The following is a 23,285-nucleotide window of genomic DNA, read 5'->3' on the forward strand; positions in this document are numbered from 1 at the left end:
TCTAATGGTGATACAGACACAAGATCATTATTTTGGTCACCATGAGGACAAAGTAGGATTTCTGCGACACAGAAAAGAGAAAAAGGTGAGTTTTTTCCTGTACTCATGTTAATAGAAGTAAAGGCTTTATGTTAGAATTTAAGGAACCTTTACAACATGCCAAAGCAGGAAACAGATTTCAGTAAAGCATCTGTTTCTGAAGCTACACTAATGTTCTTAAATTAATCCAATCTACTTTATCATTTTTCCATCACAAATACCTACAATAGTTCTTTCAGTTTGTTAAACATCAAAAAAGGAATCCACAATATCTGCATTGACTTGTTGCTCGTGTTATCTTAAAGGAACCCATTTTTATACATTTTTTCAGCCTATCGGTCATTGCTGAGAGCTTCAGGTTTCTTTATTGCATAAGAATAAAAGTCAAACACATATTCCTTTACTGTGTTTTGTACAATTCACGTGTACTATCCGATTGATTGACATTTGTATGAACATTTTTCATTTTTAAGAGATTTGTGTACAGAGGTGTGTTGATATACTATGTGTAACAGATCTTGCTGTACCAGATCAGCAGGATGAGTCACTCTGAGGAATGTGACGAAGGCCTTCACATAAACATGAAACACTCCTGGTAAGAGTTAGAGGCTCTGTTTTCATGTGGGTGCAAAGCACATTTCAGTGGTATGATGCTAGTGTATTGTTCATTTGTTTGGTGCAGATGCATCCTTTCCCTTTTGCACCAAGTTTGTTATTGTCACTGTTTGCTATCCAGTGTTGACCAGAGGAGAATGGATTCCTCTTTTGAGTCTTGGTTCCTCTCAAAGTTTCTTCATCTTGCTCTTAGTGAGTTCTTCCTTGCACATGGGGGCTTGGACTTATTTTTCTGTTGGATTTGTGACAACACCTGCTGTAAAAAGTGCTACGTAAATAAACTTTGACTTTTTTTAGCAGTCAGAAATAAATCCGTATGCACCAACATGGGTAGAGTGGCGCAACACGGGGACATTCAAAATCCCTGTGCAGTGGGATTTTCAAATCCATTTTCATCCAAAACAGGTGCAGACACAAAACTGTGGCCAGTTTCTCACAGCATGATTCTGGGGACGTGCACCTTTTATTTCAACCACTTCACTATAAACAGGCAACCTAACCATATTATTAACTAAATACAACTGACTGAATAATTAAAATTATAACCCAAAAAAATAACTCAGTTATTATTAAGTAAACCTTTATTTATAGAGGACTTTAAGACATAAATACAAAGTGCTTTACAATAAAATTGAAAAAAGAAATTAAACACACACACACACACACACACACACACACACACACACTCACACACACACACACACGCACACACGCACACACACACAGTTAAGCACATTATCTATTATCACTGCTCAAAAAAGCTAGAGAATAAAAATGAATCTTTAGGTGCTTCTTAAAAGATGATGTGGAGATTCTGATATTGAGGTTAAGACTTCCACAATTTAGGAACACACACAGCAAATGCACCATCTGCCCTTCACTTCCGTTTAGTTCCAGGGACAAGAAGATGCCCTTTATTAGAGGATCTCAGCGACCTGGTACTTGTATGGGGAACTAACAACAAATATGTTCAGACACTTCACCATGTAGAGCTCTATAATTAAGAACCAGTATTTTAAAATCAATTCTGAATTTTACTCAGAGCCAGTTAAGGGAGGCTAGCACTAGGCTGATGTGCTCCTTATGTCCAGGTTTTGTTAAGAGCCGAACAGCTGCATTTTGGGTCAAGTGAGGTCTGGCCAAAGCTCCTTGACTGAGACAAGTATATAAAGCATTGCTATAGTTACAGTTCATCCTGTCCTTAATAGCGTCAATGCACTTAATTAGATTGGATGCTCATTCTGATTAACGGAGAGATACAACTGCGTATCATCTGCATAAAAATAGAAAGAGATATTAAAACATCTGATTAATACTCCAAGAGGGAGCATGTGAAGAGAAAATAAAATAGGGCCAACAATGGAACCTTGGGGTACCCCACATATAAGATCAGCCACAGAAGACATCATATTGCCAATAGACAGGGACTAGCACAGTCCCTGATAAGCCAACCTATTTACTAAGCCTGTTTATTAAGATATCATGATCCACTATATCAAAGGCTGTGTTAAGAACAAGCAGCACCAAAGAAGATAATTCCCCAGAGCCCAAATGTGTTAAACTATCATTTAAAATTCTCACAAGTACTGTTTCTGTGCTGTGCTTTTGGCGAAATCCAGATTGAAATTTTAAAAATGCTCTTTGCCTCCAGTGCATGCAAAAGTTGAAAACCAATTTTTCCAAAATTTTGTGATAAAGTTTAAACATTTAGAGATGGATCTAAGGCTGGAACAGCCATTAGGGTCACAGCCCACTTTCTTAAGAGTGTCTTAAGGCTGCACACTTGCCACTTCAAAACAATCAGGTACACACCCTGAGGTAAGAGAAGGATTTACAATTGCTTGCAAATGAGGGCTAACAGGCTTTAAGAAAACTGGGAAAAAGAACATCATAAGGACTAGAGGAGGGTTGCAAGTGCTGCACAGTGTATATTAACACATCCAAAGAGATTGAAGTAAACTGATTCAAAACATCAGTATTAGAGCTAGCAGGAAGAATCTTCATGCATGTAGAATGAGATGGAGTATAAGCTCTAATATCAATATTCGTATCCTTAAAAACTTTAAAACTGTTCACACCCAATGTCAGAAATATGAGGGTTCAACTTAACATCACTGATGAGAGAATCAATAATAGAGAAGAAAAATCTTGGATCATGCTTATTAGCTATAATTGTAATGTCTTGGCCTCCTTCTAGGCCACCTCCAACCACTAGGAGGAATCAGAGAACTAGGATGAGCTGATAGAGGCTGATCAGGTGCAGCTGTGCACACTCTACTTAAAACTTTGAGTGTCCTTTCTGTTGACTGCTTTTCTCCTTAGTTTTCAGAAACTTTTGTTTGAAGATACTGCTCTGTCAGGCCTTGGCCTTCTCCTTTATGTTTATCAACCTTCTGCGAGGCTCTCCTCAGCGTTGCCGTGGTAGAATTTGAGTCTCGCTCAGTGCAACCTCCATTCTCAAGTCTCTACTGCTCTGCACTTGAGTCTGTCTCTGCATCTGGTTGGTGGCTTATCCTATAGCTTTAAATCGTTAAACATATGCAGCTTAGTATGACCTTATTGTACAAAACTAACAAATCTTTTATATGCAGATAATGAACCTGAAGCTGAGAACGCTTCCATTCACGCTCTGCCTGTCTGTGCTCTATTTTCAAATGTACATCACCATTTAACCAAGGATATGGATTAGTTAATGGTTTTGATCTAAACTTGAATAGAGCCACATCATCTAGAATATCTAGAATCTAGAATAAGCATGCAGAAATGATTAAAAACAGCTAGCAAAATCAGTAACATCTGCAAATTGCGACAACTGTGCAGACGAACCATTAAAAATATTTTAAATTTAGCAGCTGTCTCTTCATTAAAAAAACGAATGTTTAATGTTTTTAGGGTTTACAGCTTTAGATTAAAAAACACTCAAAAACATTGACTTTATGATCAGAAACACACATCTTCCAAACAAACAGAACTAAGGCTAAGCCCCAGAGCAAAGACCAAATCCTATGAGTTGGGCTGGACACATCTTGCACAAAATTGAAGGATTTAACAGTGTTTGAAATTCTGAGGTAAATCTGTTAGTGGCATCATCTACATGGAAATTAACATGCCAGCAGAGAGAGCGAATCGGCCTGACTGTCGATTAAACAGCTGCTTCAGCTGGATCAAAGAAATTCCTCTTCTCCCACATACACTGTTGCCCACAGCAGTGAAGAGAACTGCTGAAGGTATCCGTGGCGACCATAAGCTTCAGTAATGGCAGGAAAAAGGCTTTTTGGGATTTAATCCCATGCGTTGAACCAGAAGCTCTAATATGAATCGAAGTTTCCTGATCTTAAGTAACAGCTGTATGTACTTGACAAAACAGTAACACGAACAATAAAAAGATACACACAATAGGTAGGAAGACATCTGAGACATTGCCATCTTGCTCCAAGATACAAACATGTATGTATGTATGTATGTATGTATATATATATATATATATATATATATATAAACAATTATTATTCTGTATTGTAATTACACTGAATAATGCTATTAGGGAATCAGACAGCTGATGAATCATTGCACACAGAACATATATAATAATTGACACATTTGGAATATCAAACTAAAGTAAAATCTGATGGGATAAGTCACATTTGTGGTAAAATACTCTAATATGTATTTAGTTCCCCATATAGGCAATCATGCTATGCTATATTATTAAGACTCCCCTTGTTTGGAGATGATGTTGGTTAACACAAATTATAGGCTAATGACCAATACACTAATCTGCAGGAAAATTAAGGGCTTGCATCCAGCAAGTTAAAGATGTGTAACAAAATGTAATATTACATTTTTTTTTGGGGCATGGACAGATTGCATGATGTGTTGTTTATTTACTTAATCCATTATATTATGGCAGGAAAAAAGTGAGCATATGAGAAATTTGCAAATTCATGGCTAAACATTTATGCATCATTCAAATTATAGGCTTAGACACCATCTTTTTCTGTCAAAAAGGTAGTAAACATGCTTTTTTTAAACTTCTGTCTCATACAACAGATAAGAAGATATTCAGATGTGGGTTAAACTTAATTTTATTATTAATTTAATGAGTCAAATAAACTTTAATTTGTTTGTAATCTAAACGGAGTTACTGAGGACAAGCAAATTAGCTCAAAAAATAAAAAAGAAACAAAAGTACTGCAGGACTTGGTGGACCCTTTGGACAGGCCTAGGTTTGCCTCTGCACCAATAATACCAAAATTGTATCTTACACCACCACACACCTGTGCTGTGCTCTTATGGCTTATTTTTGTGCTATAATCACAACAACAGGGCCCTGTGTATGTCATGTCAAAGTTTATTTATATAGTCCTTTTTACAACGGGCACTGTCACAGAGCAGCTTACAGAAAAATCTGGGTCCAAACCCCCATGAGCGTCGCCAATGGTGACAGTGGCAAAGAAAAACTCCCTAAGAGCGAGAGGAAAAAACCTTGAGAGGAATCAAGCCTCAAAAGAAGAACCCATCCTCCTCTGGTCAATACCGGATAGCAAACAATAACAAAAGAGTAATATGAGCAGAGAATAAGGTTTTATCCTTAGTATAAAATATTAAAAAACAGAAAAGGGAAAAGCAGGTGAAGCAATGTCTAGTTCAAGTCTGTTCATGCAGCAGTATCATCATGAGGGTCAGTTCATGCAGATAAGGTTTGCACAGCATTGTACAGCAGGAAGCATTATGGTGGTCAAACTGGTCCAGAAAGTGACAAGCAGTGGGCATCTGATCAAGACAGATGAAGCAACAGCATCAGATCGTACAAGATGGACAGCTATTCGACTTGGCAAAGAAAACACACAGATGCAGGTCTATCTATAACTTAAAGGGAGAGCCAGAAAGTAAAGGCCATGAGGGCTCCCTGAGAAATCAGCACCCCTCTGCTCCACTGTCAGCAAACTTGAGTGAACATGTGAGAGCAGCGGGATGACAGCACCAACACTCCCAGTTTACCATAATACACTATGTCCGTGAACCCCCAGATCTGCACCTTTTATTTAACAGGGAAAAACTAATTACCAAAGCTTGACTAAACAAGCCTTTTAGCCTAGACTTAAAGACTTAGGCTGAGTCTGAGTCTGAGTCCCGAACACTGACTGGAAGATTATTCCAAAGCTGGGGGGCTTTGTATGAAAAGGCTTTACCCCCCTGATGTAACTTTATTAATTCTAGGTACTAATACTAAGCCAGCACCTCGTAATCTTTGCTCAGGTACTGAGGGGGCGAGGCCATTTAGAGCTTTGTTTATTAGTAAAAGAATTTTGTACTCAATGTGGAATTTAACTGGCAACCAGTGTAGGTTCAATAAAACTGGACTGATATGGTCAAGCTTTCTAGTTCTTGTAAGGACTCTGTCTGCAGCATTCTGGACTAACTGAAGTTGTTAAGGTCTTTGCTGGAACATTCAGACAGCAGGGCATTACAGTAATCCAGCCTTGAAGTAAAAAGGTGTGAATTATCTTTAAAGGATACAGAAAAGACAGTGCATTTCTTCATTTGGCAATATTGCGAAGATGGAGGAAAGAGATTCAAGTAAATATTGGTTATATTTGCATTGAAGGACAGATCAGGATCAATCGTGACACCAAGGTTTTTTTTTACAGATGTACCTGATGCAGCTGAGAAGCTTTTAAGTTTAAGCATTAAATTAGACAGTTTGTTTCTAGGGGTGAGCAACTGTACAGCTAAATGTAAAAAGTTTTTGCCAGTGCAAAACAGACTCCATACCTACTTAACAAGCACTAGACTCCTGTAGCGGCCATGATAAAATGCCGCTGCAGTCAGTAAACGTGTGGAATCAGGTATGGGTCCAAATATCAATTTCAGATATGGACATTTCTAAAGGTAAACTCTGGAGAATGGTTTTGTGATTCAAGAGGGCAAAATTACACGAGTTATGTAATCTTTTTCATTATGTCATTAGCATTTGGTGCCATAATGACTAACTCACCTGGCTATTTTATACTTATGCTCTCATGTTCCTGGGTATGTTCATAAAAAAGTAAATACTGGATATTAATTAGTTGTCATGTCTTCTTCTTGTAAAGTCTAATCCAGACAAAGAGATCAGTCTCTCCAGGGCTCAGCTGTGTCTCCATGAAGAGTGATGAGTCTATGAATCATCCATTAGAATTCAAAGATGGAAATTCTTCATCTGAACGCAGGTAACAGCCCTTCACAGATACATCACTGTGACAGCAAAGCACAGAATAATTTCTCACAAAAAAAAAAATCTATCACCATATGATTTTGAAACTTCAGTGCCCGTTTACTGAAATGTCAAGTCAAGTCAAGAGGCTTTTATTGTCATTCCATCTATGTACAAGTACACAGTGGAGTGAAATAACGTTCCTTCAGGCACATGGTGCAACATGGAACAAAAGAGTACAAAGTGCGAACGTGCAGACATAGTGTGCAAACAAAAAATTAAGCTAGAAACAATACAATAAATACGATAAATTAAACAGACATTAGACACAGTAAACAGACAGGACAGTGCAGCGCCGACACAGCACTCATTTCTGAGCATGAGGTAGTGGAATAAGGTGCAGAGATATTTAACATGCTGTGATCTGTGAGTTTACACAGTCAGATAACATGCATAAACACAGCAGTTACTGAGGTAGTAAAACAGTGTAAACACAGTGTTAGCAGCAACGTTCCAGATAGTGCAAGTAGTGCATCAAAATAGGTGTGTGTGTGTGTGTGTGTGTGTGTGGAGTATGTGTGTGGGGGTAGTTCAGTCCTTGTGAATTTAAAAACCTGAGTGCTTGAGGAACAGATGATATTACCTAATAAGTGTATCAGTTCAGTCGATACAGACAGAAATCATTATCTCAGCAGATACGCTACTTACACTCTGGTGTTTCTTCAACACAACTGACAACAAATAATACATGCCAGTCCACTGGAATAGTTATATGTACAGTATCATTCTGCCTTTACTTTTACATTTACAGCATTTAGCAGACGTTCTTATCCAGAGCAACTTACAAAAAGTGCTTTTGTTGTCTACTCAAAGAAAGTATCTTTGCTAGTTACAAATAGGTTGGAGAGAAAGCTAGTCCTGAGCTCAGATACTGCTAGAAACAAAAGCCCATGTTGATACCTAGAGAAAAAGAAATTGAATTAAACATAGCGCAATATGTTTCAAAAGGTGCAGTACAACACATTACATGAAATACTTAACTTAGTGCTCACTTAAGTGCTGTAAAAAGAGATGCGTCTGCTTTTGAAGACCACGAGAGAGTCTGCTGTTTGGACAGCCAGTGGTAGTTCGTTCCACCACCTGGGTGCCAGGACAGAGAAAAGTCTTGATGCTTGTCTTCCACATGTCTTGAAGTTTTAATCATTGCCATTAGGGAGACGTTGGTCCGTTTTTGGCTTTGTAGGCAAGCATCAGGGTTTTAAATCTGATGTGTGCAGCTACAGGAAACCATTGAAGGGATCGCAGCAGTGGACTGACGAGTGAAATTGAAGACAAGCCATGCTGCTGCATTCTGTATGAGTTGCAGGGGCCTGATGGTCTGTATATGAAGACCACCCAAGAGCTAGTTGCAGTAGTCAAGCCTTGAGATTACAAGAGACTAGCAACTTTGTGGCCTGTTGAGTGAGAAATGGTCGAATCTTACGGATGTTGTACAGGAGAAACCTGCATGTCTGAATCAGGGTCGCAATATGAGCTGAAAATGATAGCTGGCCATCCAGAATCACACCAAGACTGTAATGTGGCAGCTTGCCAGCGGTGGGATTAGAACCAAGGCCATCTGGGTGGTATTTCAGAGGCCAACCGGGTGAGCCACCACAGGGTTTTGGAAGGCAGGACCCAAACGCTAAGCTTCTGTGTGATTGGAAGGTATTATTAAAATAATATATTAAACTGCGGATGCTGGGGCTCGAATAAATGCGTTAACAAACCGGCGCTCTATCACTGCACTATAGAGGCCGTGTCACGTGGTGCAGGAAGGGTTCACCTTAAAAGGGAACGCCAAAAACAGGTGGAAAACAAAAGGTCGTATGAAAGCCCACCTACTAAGGCTTAGGCGGGAACAGAACAAAGGACGCCAGGGGAAAGACTGGCTCTCTCAAATGATGGGGAAAATGAATGAGGAAATGATAACTGAAAAACCACTTTCCCAACAGAAAAGAATGCATGAAGGAGAACGAAAAGGAGAAAGGCGCAAACTTGTCCCTTCTCTAGCTTTACGTTTTTGTTTTTTTTTTAAAGGAAGAAAGACACAACTCGAGAAAGGGGGATAGGCTTGAGAAGTGACAGAGAGAAAGAAGCTTGAGAGAAATTCTCTAGAGCTTCTACCCGAGATTACCGGCCAGTCTGTTTGCCAGAACTCTGAAACAAAGACTCAGCAAAGTGTGTCTTCTTCCCAGCCCTTATAAAGCCCCCTGAGCAGGTGTGGCTCATTTGGGTCGTTGACTCCCCCTGGTGGCCGGTGGTGGCCTAGCCCTGGAGCCAACCCTTACAAAGACTTCTTGCATCTTCAGACTGAACAATCAGAGAGTTCTTGAATGAGATGGCAAGATCATGATGAAGACCTGTAATTACAGAGACGAATAGCAGCTCAGTCTTGCTAGGATTGAGCTTCAGGTGGTGAGCTGCCATCCATGAAGAGATGTCAGTCAGACGTGCTGAGGTGCGACTGGAAACCTGGGTATCAGAAGGTGGGAAGGAAAGCATTAGTTCAGTGTCATCAGCATAGCAGTGGTAAGAGAAGCCATTAGAGGATATTATATCACCAAGAGAATGAATGTAAAGTGAAAGTGAAAAAAGAAGAGGACCCGGCACCAAGCCTTGTGGGACACTAGTGGAGAGCCTGCATGGACAGGATGTGGACCCTCTCCATGTCACCTGATAAGAGTGCCCTTCCAGATAGGACTTAAACCACATCTACACAGAGCCAGTAATTTCAAGGTTGGGAGGACAGCCAGAAGGATCGTGTGGTTGACTGTGTCAAAAGCTGCAGACAGGTCAAGAAGAATCATAAAAGATGACAGTTTGACTGATCTAGCTGCCAGGAGACAGAGGGAAAAGACTGGTGGATTCTATCAACCTTCTCCTCAAAGAAGGTGACAAAATCCTCAGGGGTGAGAGACGAGGGTGGAGGGGGAGGAAAAAATGCTAAAGAGCTTGTGTGGATCAGAGGCTGATGCGTCCAGTTTCCATCTGTAGAAAGATGACTTTGCAGCAGTAACTTCAAGTGAGAACTTAGAAAGGAGAGCTTGGTAGGAGCGAAGATCCGAGTCAAGCTGGGATTTCCTCCACCTTCTCTCAGCCTTGCTTAGCTCTTGCCGGTTGCTTCGCAGGACACCTGTCAGCCAGGGGGGCAGGTGGGGAGGGTCTTACTGACCTGGAGGAGAGAGGACACAGAAAATTAATTGCAGATGAGAGTGAAGAAAGGAAAATATCTGTAGCTGTGTCCAGTGAGAGAGAAGAAAAGTCAGGATGGGGAAGGGTAGTCAGGACATTAGAAGGGAGAGATGAGGAAGAATGGAGTGCAGTTTGCGTTTAGTAAAAGAGCATTAAGGGGTGGTATGGACAGGAGTAGCAGGGAGGAAGAGTGGAAGAGTGTGAAGAGTGTGGTGATCAGAACAGTGAAGGGGGGTTACTGTGACATCCAGCGCAGAGGTATACTGTAAAAAGTGGCTTTTCAGATCTACTTAAATTAAAATACTTCATGTGGTAACAAGTAAATTAACTAGTTTTATTCAACCTAAATATATACTTTGAATGAACAATTCTTTAAATTAATGTAGTATTTTAAGTTCAATAAAACTAGTTTAATTGCTTGTTACCACATGAAGTAATTTTTTAAGTAGATCTGACGTTTTGACTGTTCTTGCTGTGGTGCAAATTTCTGAAAAACAATTTTGTAGAGTATTAGTTTTAATACAATTAAAGTTTTGTTCTTAAATAACCTGTGCAAAGATCAAAGTTCCTGCTTATAAATAAGTAGACTGATAAATCAATGTTATCACTTCAACATTGCTAAGCTCTTTTGAAGAATGATGGAACTGAGCCATCTCTTCAGTAGTGGATTGTTCACAATCTGTGTTGTCCTGGACTGTGTGTATGTGTGTTGTAGCATGATGTTACATACATATCAGCAAATCACATAGATACCCATGTTACAGTCAAATTGACAAGATTTTGTTACAAGGATGTGGAGATTTTTAATAGAAAACATTTATTAATTTATTTTGATTAGCAAATTAGTTTAGCAAAAGTAGGACAGTAAGTTATTTGACAATGTATGTATTGTTAAAATTATATTTAGTTAATTTATTTGATAAATACTGTCAAAAAAGGAACATTTTTGAAAGTCATTGTTTGGCTTATTATGATCATATATTCTTGAACTTTTGAGAACCGACATGTCTCAACCACCATGGAATGAGAGTTACCAATATATTTAAACCTTGGTATTCAATAATAGGCCTGTGTGTCTATATAGGTGCCACAATAAGCACATTTTTCACGAAATACGTATATTAAAGTTACAACAGAATGTTTCCCCCATATGCCTTTTCAATATGTACTCTAAATATAAATGTATTTTGAATATATCATCAATCAATTGTACTAATACCATGTATTAGTATTCAGCCGTCACTACTTTTTTAAACAGTTCTGTCCAGCTCTGCCCATAAATGCACACACTATTGCTATAATTGTTCATCTCTCAAAAGAGTATAGTAATGCTGAACTAAACCACTGGTTTGTGACAACAACTTATTAAATATTCATGCATTAGAAGCTGTTCGTTTAGTTCTGGGAAACCCATGTATGAGGAAACGAGTCATGCTTTACAGACTCATTAACACACTTGTTAGTTTGGATCCAATGTGGACAAAGCACACATGGTGTTCTTTTTTTTGTATTGTTTTGTTATGAAACCTCCTCCGCCTCATCAACCTGCTGGATCCATCACTACTCAGTGTTTTATGATCTCATCATTTACAAGAAAGTTTAATAACAAATTAACAGGTTAAATACATCTCAACATCCTCAACAAGCTGTTATAGACACACTGCTGACACCATTCTGTAAATGGAGCTTAACTGGATTAGGTTTTGGTTAAGGTTAGGGTCAGGATTAGGGCCAGACGAGGGTTAGAATTAGGTTTTGGGTTGAGGTTAGGTAGGGTTAGTTTTGCTTAATGAAAGAAATATATTATCTACTTCATGTAACATCAACAATATATCCAATTAATGCAAGTAATGTATCAACATCTTCAAGATATTTACCTCAGTATATTCAAATGCTTCAGATGCTGCTATTTCACCCTGTGAAGAGTTTATAAATCATCTACAGAGAACCACTCAAAGTGTTAGTAAAACTTTGACCTAAACTCAACTTATATGCACAGTCTGTTTAATCTGTGCATTATCTGCAGTTTCATTAATCTTTGTGATTGCATTACAAAAACTATTGTTAATCATCAGGGCATTGATAAACAATACACACAAAACTGTCATTGCTGCTGTGGACAAACAGATGGTTATAGTTATTACAGAAGCTATTACAGAGCAACTGTTCTTAAGTTCATAATCTTATCCATTAACTCCAGATAAGAAAAGAGTGTTACTGAAACATCTAGATAAATATTCCACAAAATATTTTTTTATTATTTCTTATTCATCAGATATTTTTTGTGAATGTAATCGGCACTTTCTGCTTTTCTAAGTGGTTAGTTTTATCTGTTTTTGCAAAGTCAAATCCAGGTAAAGAGATCTGACTCTCCAGTATCCAGTTTTGTGTCAATGAGAAGTGACAGATCTATGGATCCCCCACCAGGAGAAGAACACCCCTCATCTTCACACAGGTAAAGGCTCCTCACATTTAAACCACTGCATATAGATTTGCTGTGTTTTGTCAAAGCACTTTTAAAAGAAGATCTAAGATGATGCTGCAGATGGCTGCCTCAGTGTGTGTCTCCTATGTTTTGTGTTTATTTTGTTATTGTTTATTAATGTCGTCTATTGTACATCAAACTCAGTCGGAGCAGAGAACAGTTACTGACCTTCAATAACAATGTTTCACCTGAAATTATTATGAAGTTTATTTAAAAACCTTAAGAGTTCTTGGAAATCTTCACAATGGGTGTGCTGACTTTGCTCAACCTGGTGAGGAGGAGGCAGAGAGGCTCATGTGTGGGTTTGCTCATACAGCTGAGACAGTGTGTATTTCTTACCCCTTTACCATCTATATTCCTCTCAAATCTGCAATCTCTACACAACAGAACAGAGACCTGTCTTTCTGAGCTGACCTCAGACAGTGCCCTGCACTTACCCAACTTCCAGCTGCACAGAGTCAACAGAGGCGCAGAGCCCACTGGTAAAACTAGAAGATGTGGAATCTGCTTTTATGTCAATGAACGCTGGTGTAAAGATGTCACAGTACTGTGAAGATCATGCACTTCTCATCTAGAGTTACTTTTCATCAACTGCAAACCATTCTACTCTCAAAAAAAGTTTTCTTCTATCTTTTTGGTCAGTGACTGCATTCCGCCGGAGGTGTGCACAAGAGATGTGCAGAATCTGCTGGTCGATCAGAAAATGAAAGTAGAAAGAAAGAATCTGGACACATCTCATAATTTTGGGAGACTTTAACAGTGCCAGTCTAACAAAGGAAATGCCTGAATACAGACAGCATGTCATTTGTGCCACAAGAGAAGGGATGATCATCGCACCATCATGCGTGGCTCTCAGGAATTCCAATCACAATCTCGTTCACCTCATCCCAACATACAAACTTAAAACCAACAAGCCTGTCATCACAACAATGAAGAGGTGGACCAATGGATACATTTCAGTGAAAAGCTGCAGGGCTCTGAATCCACAAATTATACTGTTTTTGAAGAATCAACAGACAGAGTAGACTAATACATGGACTTTATGACAACATACATCAGTTTCAGCATGAGTGAAATACAGCAACAATAAACCGAGGATTTCAACTGAATGTAGACAGCTTCAGAGGGAAAACGAAGCAGCATTCAGGACTGGGGACAGAATTCTTTACAAAGAGGCCAAATCTTACCCAACAGATTGTATGCTCTACACCAATGAGTGTGTCTCTAAGGAACCAGCAGTGAAGATCCTGAAATTTGTAGTTGACACTGACGCCAACGGTGACAAGTCTGCATACAGAAAGGAAGTCAAGCAGCTGGTCTCCTGGTGCAGCAGCAACCACTTGTATTTTCCCATGTGGAGTCAAAATTCCTGGGCAGTGGAAGAGGAACACAGTCTACGTAGTCAAGACAGCACAGCAGAGAATGTTCTTCCTGATACAGCTGAAGATATTCAATCCTGCCTCACAGCGATCATCAAGTTCATCCTCGCATCATCCATAACCCTCTGGTTTGGTTCCTCCACCTCACAAGAACAAGCCAAAATGTAGCATATAATGAGGACAGTGAAGAGGATCATCGGATGTAGTCTGTCAATGCTTCAGGACATCTACAACAGCAGGGCCATTAAGCACGCCAGCCAAATAACTGACGACCCCTCTCATCCTGGATGTTACCTCTTCCAATCAACCCTTTCTAGTAGAGAATTCAGGGCCATCAAATCCAGCACGACCTGACATCTAACAGCTTTCTTCCCAGAGCTCCTAACCACAGTGGACACCTTGCAATTTAACTTTAAACTGAACCTAACAAACACATGTTTAAATAATTCTGTAATTTTAATAATAATAGGATTTGCATATGTATAGATATTCACACATCTATTTAGCTCCTTTCACATTGGCTATTTATTATTCTTCATTTTGTGTTGGTATTTTTTATTTTATTTGTCCCTTAGAGAAATATTTGTTAATAGTTTTTGTGCTCGTCGAGGCTGTTCAGTGTGTTGTATGTCATAAATGTGTGCACTCACCAAGACAATTCATTGTATTTTTAACATATTTGGAGAAAAAAATCTCGTACATATTAAACTTGTGTCTTGAGAGGACTATTGTAAAAGAAAAAGAATTGTTCTCAAACAAGGACAAAGTATTACATCATATCTGGCCAGAGTACTCTGTTAGGGAGCATTGGTATTTAAAGAATTGTTTTACTGTCTTGCTGTAAAACATTTAAAAATACTTAAGAATTTCTTGTCACAGTTTCTATTAATAAGAATGTAAAACTGTTTAACATTATTGGGAGAATATCTATATTGCTGTGCAGACAATTTCATGCAGAGAGATCAGACTCACCAGGACCCAGCTGCGTGTCCATGAGGAGCCACAGGTCAAAGGATCCTCCACTAACATTCAAACATGAGGACCACTCATCTGGACACAGGTAACAGTTTAACAAACCCAAGCCATTACATTTGGAAATAGCATCAATAATGATTTAGTAATGTTTTCTAAATAATCTTCATGACTCTCGACTATGGAGCTTCAGACATATGTTCTGGGATGTTCATAGTTTTCAACGTCATCATGTCAGGTCTACAAAGTTGCCAGGCTGCAAATGTATAAAAAGTGATAATAAGAATGGACTTCAGCTTCACTCTTTTATGGAGTTGAACTCTGCACCAAAATCTGACATTGGAGTTTACATTTACAATTCATTTAAAAGAAACAATCATTCAACCAGTGTCTGAAAATAGAGTGCATTCAGAAATTATTCAGACCCCTTGACCTTTTGCACAGTTTGTGTTGTAGGTTTGATTTTGATTATATATATATGATGTTTACCCATCCATCTACAATTAATCACACCAATACTGAAGTTTAAATTTTGTTAGAGCTTTTGCAGCACTTGGATATGAATCCCATCACAGACTCACTTGACAGTGGCGGCCTCTCTGAACACATTCCAGTGAGTGCATTCAAAACATGCCAACTCTGTGAAACCATGAAAATTGAATCAAAAACACAAGGGAAAATTCAAATTCACAATACAAAAAAAAAAAAATCAAGCCAGGGTTAAACAGAAAAAAAACAAATATAAATAAACTGTTCTGAACTGACAGGAAAAAATATTGGCAAGACTTCACAAAGTCTATATACAGACAAGGATTCTAAATGAGAGATTGGTTAGTGCTGGGGTGATAGAGACCTATGCAGTTGAGGAGGGGAACCATCAGTCTGAAATGTGACAACGGAGCCATAAACTGGATCAAAATTTTAGTGAGGTCCACACTTCGGAAATGTGCCGCACTTCACACTAACACAGTGAAATGCTGAATGTCCACTAAAGTAAATGCTGATTTTTAATTTATGCGTATTGTTTATTTTCGCATAAACTGCTTTGTCTCCAGTTAGATTTAATTTTTAATTCTGTAATGTAATTTGCATTTACAGAAAGAGTGACTGACTGAACATCTGTTTTTGTAAAGTCAAATTCAGGTAAAGAGATCTGACTCTCCAGTATTCAGTGGTGTGTCAATGAGAAGTGACAGATCTATGGATCCCCCACTGACATTAGAAGAGGGAGACTCCTTAACTGCCCCCAGGTAAAGGCTCCTCACATTTTTGCCACTGCATTTAGATTTTCTGTGCTCATTTAAAGTACTTTAATGAGAGAGGTATTTTAATGAGAGAGGAATAGCTCTTTATGGTTAAGAGGCAATCTGAGAAAAAAAAATTGGCTGGAACATTAAAATTGTGTCTTGAAAGATCTACTTTAAAAGTCAAGCAATGATCTACATATTAATTGACACAAATTAATCTGGCCAGAGTACTCTATTAGGCAGCATTAGAGTTTAAAGTATTGCTTAATTGTCTTACAGTTTAGAAGTAAAATATCTGAAGTAAGTATTTCAGAATTTCTAGTTGCTGATTATATAAATAAGACTGTAACCTATATCTTCATGTACAGTGCTGTGAAAAAAGTGTTTGCCCCTTTCCCAATTTCTTTTGTTTTTGCATATTTATCACACTTGTTTCAGATCATCAGACTACTTTTAATATTAGACAAAGATAACCCAAGTAAACACAAAATGCTGTTTTTAAATGATGATTTTACTTATTGAAGGAAAAAGCTGTTTAGCCTGTAGTGGGGAGAAAGCCTCTAAAGCACCTAATTTCCCAAAGCAAAAAAGCAGTGTGAGTGAGTCTATGACCTGGGTGCCTCAGACAGAGCAGAGGTGAGGCGCGTGCCACGCTGAGGATGAGAAGCCGCCTGCTTGCGTGGGCTGAAGAATAGTCCACTGGTCACTCAAAGGCGAAGCCGAAGAAGAAGTGAAACTCAAGGGCGCCACATCTGGCTGGATCAGAGAGGCGTGGCAGGCTTCCAGGTGGCTTGTGTCAATTGGTACATAATAAAAGATCATATTGTGAGTAATTTGCCAGAAAGCAGGGCTCTTGAAGCTGGGCCTTTAGGAGCCTAGTCTCTGCACAGGCCCAAGATTTACGAGACTGAAGGAACGCACTTAAAGGTATCTGGCCACACTGGGGGTCTGCTCAGAGATTTGTGAGGTCTCAACAGTCCCTCAACCAGGGTTGATTGGTGGTGCCACCTTGGCCTTTGTTTCAGTCTAGATGTCTCTCTTTGTGGAGGAAGGTGAGATGTATGTGTGTGAGGGAGAAGGAAAGGAATATTCAAAAGTTCACAATTTATTGTTATCCAAAATTTACTCCCGTGATGTCCAAAGGTCTCTTCAGGATGTTTAAAAAGGGTGGCACACATCTGCTCCAGGTTGCCAAAAGGGGGAGAGCCAATGGGGGTTGAGAGACGTGTTTTTAGCACTCAGTCATAAATTTAGCTGTTGGTTCTTCTAAACATCCTGCCGCCTGCAGATGTAGATTTCACTTTGCTCACAAAGTTCTGATCAGTTTATGAATTAAAAACAGCCAAGCATGCTACAAGCCCCATTTGGCCCTATCTGAAAAAGTAATTGCCACCTTAGATAATAATTCAACCTATTAACCAAATCAGCTGACTACTGGGTTCATTTTCATTACCCACACCCAGACGGCAAGGGGCTTTCATCACTTTGGTAATGTTGTTTTCCTCAAACAAGCTGAAGTAGGTGTTGGGTGTGTTGAAGCCGGTGTTGTCAACGGAGGGTGGTGGAGGGGACCTGTAGTCTGTGACTGGATGCCTTACAACAAGCACCTGAAATCTTTTGAGTCTGTGAAGTGACTCTTGATTTTCTGACCACAAGCAGGCTTTGCTGCTCTCACGTTCCGGTTCAAGTTGGCTCTAGCAGATCTAAGAGCATCTTTGTTCCCAGAGTTGAAGGCAGCATTATATGCTCTCAGAAGTTCATGTATCGCTCTGGTGAGCCAGAGTTTCTGGTAGGCATGTGTGGTGATATTCTTGATGGCCACATCTTCCACACACTTGGATATGAATCCCGTCACAAATTCAGCATTCTAGGTTGACAGTGGCAGCCTCTCTGCACACATTCCAGCCAGGACATTCAAAACAGTCCCAAAGTGCTGAAACTGCTCCCTCTGGCCAGGTCCTTATCTGCTTCACAGATGGCTTGCTTCTGGTTAGCAGTGGCCTGTATGCTGGAATTAGCATAACAGAGAGATGGTTCGAAGGTGGGAGTGGGTGGCATTTTGCATCATGCTGACAGACTGGTACAGTGTGGATAGTGCATCATTTGTGTTAACACTGGAAGGAATGTAAATAGCTGTGATGCTAATGGCTGGGAATTTCTCTGGCAAATAGAATGGTCGACATTTTAGTGTCAGCAACTCCTGTATCTCCTGAACAGTGGCTTGAGGCATTTTAGCGTTATTGCACCAGTTGTTGTGGATATAAATACAAACACCCCCTCCCCAAGATTTGCCACTGAGAGCATGGCTCCTGTCCACACGGAATGTTGTTAGCCCATACACACTAATGCCGCTATCGGCAATGTTGGAATTAAGCCATGTCTTGGTAAAGTTAAGGGCACAACAGTCTCTCACCTTGCATCGGGTGGTTAAATCCAATTTCAGATAGCGAGCGGACATTAGATAGCAGAATAGATGGAAGTGCAGGTCTGGGGGGGTTAGCTTTTAGCCTAGTGCTAATACCCACTCTAGTGCTGCGTTTGTGTGATCTCTTGCCCTGCTTACGCTTCCTGTGGTGGTTGGTGATGGTAGGCGAGACCGCTGGTGTGCAGGCCTCTGAGTTTTGCCAATGTGGAATCGCCAGTTCACAAAGTGTTTTGAGCTCCAAAGCCAGTAATCCACTAGCTAAATCATTGGATGAGTTGAATGCATGAATTCTGAGCAAAGTCCTACAACTATGGACTGTTTATTGTTGCTGGAGATTTCAACCATGCCAATCTGAAGTCAGTACTCCCCAAATTTCACCAGTATGTGGATTTTGCAACCTGGGGTGCTAATGTGCTGGATTTTGTTTACACAAACATCCCCGGCGTGTTCAGGGCTGAGCCCCGCCGCCACTACAGCTACTCAGACCACATCTCTGTGATGCTCATTCCAACATACAGACCACTTATCAGACATGCCAAACCAGACCAGAAGTAAGTGAGAACCTGGCCGCTATCTCTGCTCTTCAGGACTGTTTTGAACACACTGACTGGGAGATGTTCAGAGAAGCAGCAACCTCCGGTGACTCCATCAACCTGGAGGAGTATACAGAATCAGTGACTGGCTACATCAGCAAGTGCATTGATGATGATACTGTCTCCAAACTTGTCACAACTCACCCCAACCAGAAACCATGGATGACTGCAGAGGTGCACATGCTGCTGAGAACCCGTGACAAGGGACAAAGCAAGCCTCAGGATAGCAAGAGCCAAGCTTTCCCGGGCCATCAAAGAGGCTAAGCATGCCTACTCAAAGAAAATCCACAATCACTTTCGAAACACTGCTGACACACGATGCATGTGGTGGAGCATCCAGGCCATTGCCAACTACAAGTCACCTCCACCTGCTTGCGACAGTGATGCCTCCCTTCCAGATGCGCTAAATAACTTCTATGCTCGGTTTGAAGCACAGAATGGCACAATGGCAAGGAAAACCTCACGTCCTCCAAGTGAACAGGTACTGTGTCTGTCCACAGCTGATGTGCAGAGAACTCTACATAGAGTCAACCCATGAAAAGCACCAGGATCCGACAGCATACCGGGCAGAGTGCTCAGAGAATGCGCCAAACAGCTGGCTGATGTTCTCACGGACATATTCAACTTTTCTCTGAGCACTGCAGTCATTCCAAAGTCCACCATCATCATCCCTGTGCCAAAGAAGTCTCCAGTGTCCTGCCTCAATGACTACTGTCCCGTCGCACTCACTCCCATCATCATGAAGTGCTTCGAGAGGCTTGTCATGAGGCACATTAAAGACCAGCTTCCTCCTTCACTGGACCCACTGCAATTTGCATATCACCCCATCCGCTCAACAGATGATGCCATCTCCCCCACACTCCACCTGGCTCTCACCCACCTGGACAATAAAGACACCTATGTCAGAATGCTGTTCATAAACTTCAGCTCAGCATTCAACACCATCATCCCTCTGCAGCTGATTGGAAAACTGAGCCTGCTGGGCCTGAACACCTCCCACTGTAACTGGGTCCTGGATTTCCTGACTGAGAGACCACAGTTAGTCAGGATAGGTAATAATATTTCCAGCACCACCATAGTGAGCACCGGTGCCCCTCAGGTCTGTGTGCTCAGTCTACTGCTGTTTACTCTGCTGACTCATGACTGTACAGCAAAGTACAGCTCAAATCATATCATCAAGTTTGCTAATGACACGACTGTGGTGGGTCTGATCAGCAAGAATGATGAGTCAGCATACAGAGTGGAGGTGCAGTGGCTAACAGACTGGTGTGGAACCAACAACCTGTCTCTGAATGTAGACAAAACTAAGGAGATGGTTGTTGACTTCCGAAGAGTGCGAGGTGACCACCCCTCACTTAACATCACTGGCTCTGCTGTGGAAATCATTCGGAGCACCAAGTTCCTCGGTGTCCACATCACAGAGAACCTCACCTGGTCCCTTAACACCAACTCCATAGCCAAGAGAGCCCAGCAGCGCCTCTTCTTCCTGCGGAGACTGAAGAAAGCTCATCTCCGCCCTCCCATCCTCACCATGTTCTACAGGGGGACTGTAGAGAGCATCCTGAGCAGCTGAATCTTCGTCTGGTTTGGGAATTGCACCGCCTCCGACCGCAAGACCCTACAGCGTATAGTGAGGACAGCTGAGAAGATCATCGGGGTCTCTCTCTCTCCCCTCCATCATGGACATCTACACCACACGCTGCATCCGCAAAGCCACCAGCATTGTTACTCAAGCAACCAGGTTTTTAAACTCAGGACTGAACTAAACAACCCCCCTACACACTCACACACACACACACACACACTTCTTTTGATGCTCGACTTGCACTATCTGGAACATTGCTGCTAATACTGTGTTTACACTGTTTTACTACCTCAGTAACTGCTGTGTATATGTATGTTATCTGACTGCGTAACTCACAGATCACAGCATGTTAAATATGTCTGCACCTTATTCCACAACCTACCTCGTGTCCAGAATGTGTCCAGCATTTTGTTTTTACTTGGGTTATCTTTGAATATTAGACAAAGTAGTGATGATGTGAAACATTCAAGAGTGACAAATATGCAAAAATGGAAAAAATTGGGAAGGGGCAAATAACTTTTCACAGTACTGTACATACACACATGCATGCACGCACACACACACACACACACACACACACACACACAAACTGTGTATGTATATAAACACACACACACAGTGTTTCACATACATAAACTTTGATTTTGAATGTATATGATTGCCATCTTTACCCATCTGTCTACTCTTAATCAACCTCAATGATGAAGTGAAAAAAGTTCTTACTTGTTCAAAAAAAAAAAAAAATTGCATGCACTTGAAACTGCATTTAACATCACTGAAATATTCTTCTTTTCCACTAGATGTTCCATTTTCCAACTTGTGGCCTAACATTATGTTTTATTGGCTCTTCTTAGGCTAGTTAATTAAAATCTTGCCAGCAAGAACAGAAAACGTTGGAACTCAGCCACCCTATGCATTGTTGTTAAAAAAAGGTTAAAAAACAGAAAAAAAAAATATATAAATAAACTGTTCTGAATTCCCAGGAAAAACATTGGCAAGACTTCACAAAGTCCATATACAGACAAGGATTGTAAATGAGAGATTGCAAACAGTTTAGAGAAAATTGGTTAGTGCTGGGGTGATAGAGACCTCTGCAGTTGAGGAGGGGAATTGCCAGTCTGTAATGTGACAATAAAGCCATAACTAGGATCAAAATTTTAGTGAGGTCCACAATTCGGAAATGTGCCCTACTTCACACTAACACAGCCCAATGCTGAATGTCCACTAAAGCAAATGCTGATTTTTAATTTATGCTACCTGTTTATTTTCCCGTAAACTGCTTTGTGTCCAGTTAGACTAGGTAATTTAATCAATTACATTTTTTTGTAATGTAATATCAATTTATTTTGGTTTACATTTACATCTCTCTCTTGTGAAAATGACCTCAAATTAACATGTTACAGGAAGAGTGATTAACTAATCAACTGTTTTTGTAAAGTCAAATTCAGGTAAAGAGATCTGACTCTCCAGTATTCAGTGGTGTGTCAGTGAGAAGTGACAGATCTATGGATCCCCCACTGACATTAGAAGAGGGAGACCCCTTAACTGCACACAGGTAAAGGCTCCTCACATTTAAGTCACTGCATTTAGATGTTCTGTGCTCATTTAAAGCACTTCTAAAAAAAAGCTCAACAGCAGTCACTTGAGTTCTCATGAAAAGTCATGTGTATTGATCATGTAAATCAAATATCCCTCTCTTGTACATAAGGAATAGCTCTTCTTAGTTCAGATGCAATCTCAGTCTGGGAAAAATATGGCTGGAACATTAAAATTGTGTCTTGAAAGGTCTACTGTAAAAGTCAAGCAATGATCTACATATTAATTGACACAAATTATTCCATCATATCTGGTCAGAGTACGCTATTAGGCAGCATTAGAGTTTAAAGTATTGCTTAATCGTCTTACAGTTTAAAAGTAAAATATCTTAAGTATTTTGGAATTTCTAGTTGTATTATTCTAGTTTATATAAATAAGACTATAAAACTTTATTGAGTTTATTGAGAGAATATTCATGTTGCTGTGCAGACATATTCATGCAGAGAGATCAGACTCACCCGGACCCAGCTGTGTGTCCATGAGGAGCAACAGGTCTAAAGATCCTCCACTAACATTTGAGCTTGAAGACCTTTCATCTGGACACAGGTAACATTTTAACACAGTTAAACAATTGCATTTGGAAATAGGGGTGCATCAATCATGATTTTTATGCTTTCTTTCCAATTTCTTAACAGCCAAATATACTGAATAAATTAATTCTAAAAAGTAGTAACAAATACATTTTTAAAATATTTTTCTTAGCCATTTTTAAGCAACAGAAAACATTTTTAAGCAACAGAAAACAAAGTCAACAAAACAAAAGTTCCATCTTTAAACCATTCTGTAATATAACTGTATTACATAGCAACAATTTACCTTTATCTTTTTTTCACAGCTCTGTATACACACACACACACACACACACACACACACTGTATATGTATATATATATACACACACACACAAAGAGTTTCACATA

General features: G+C 40.0%; 1 protein-coding gene across 1 annotated transcript in view; it reads left to right on the forward strand.

Annotated features, from left to right (window-relative positions):
- LOC118805376 (NACHT, LRR and PYD domains-containing protein 12-like) overlaps positions 1-23,285 on the forward strand; it is a 107,291-nt gene continuing 84,006 nt past the window's right edge. Inside the window, 8 exon segments of the mRNA XM_036566131.1 lie at positions 1-85; positions 555-634; positions 6,750-6,866; positions 12,429-12,539; positions 14,892-15,008; positions 16,054-16,170; positions 22,209-22,325; positions 22,796-22,912. Coding sequence (XP_036422024.1) covers positions 5-85; positions 555-634; positions 6,750-6,866; positions 12,429-12,539; positions 14,892-15,008; positions 16,054-16,170; positions 22,209-22,325; positions 22,796-22,912 — 857 coding nt within the window. The 5' untranslated portion in view covers positions 1-4.

Source organism: Colossoma macropomum, unplaced genomic scaffold (genome assembly GCF_904425465.1).
Source record: "Colossoma macropomum unplaced genomic scaffold, Colossoma_macropomum, whole genome shotgun sequence".
Taxonomy (NCBI): Eukaryota; Metazoa; Chordata; class Actinopteri; order Characiformes; family Serrasalmidae; genus Colossoma; species Colossoma macropomum.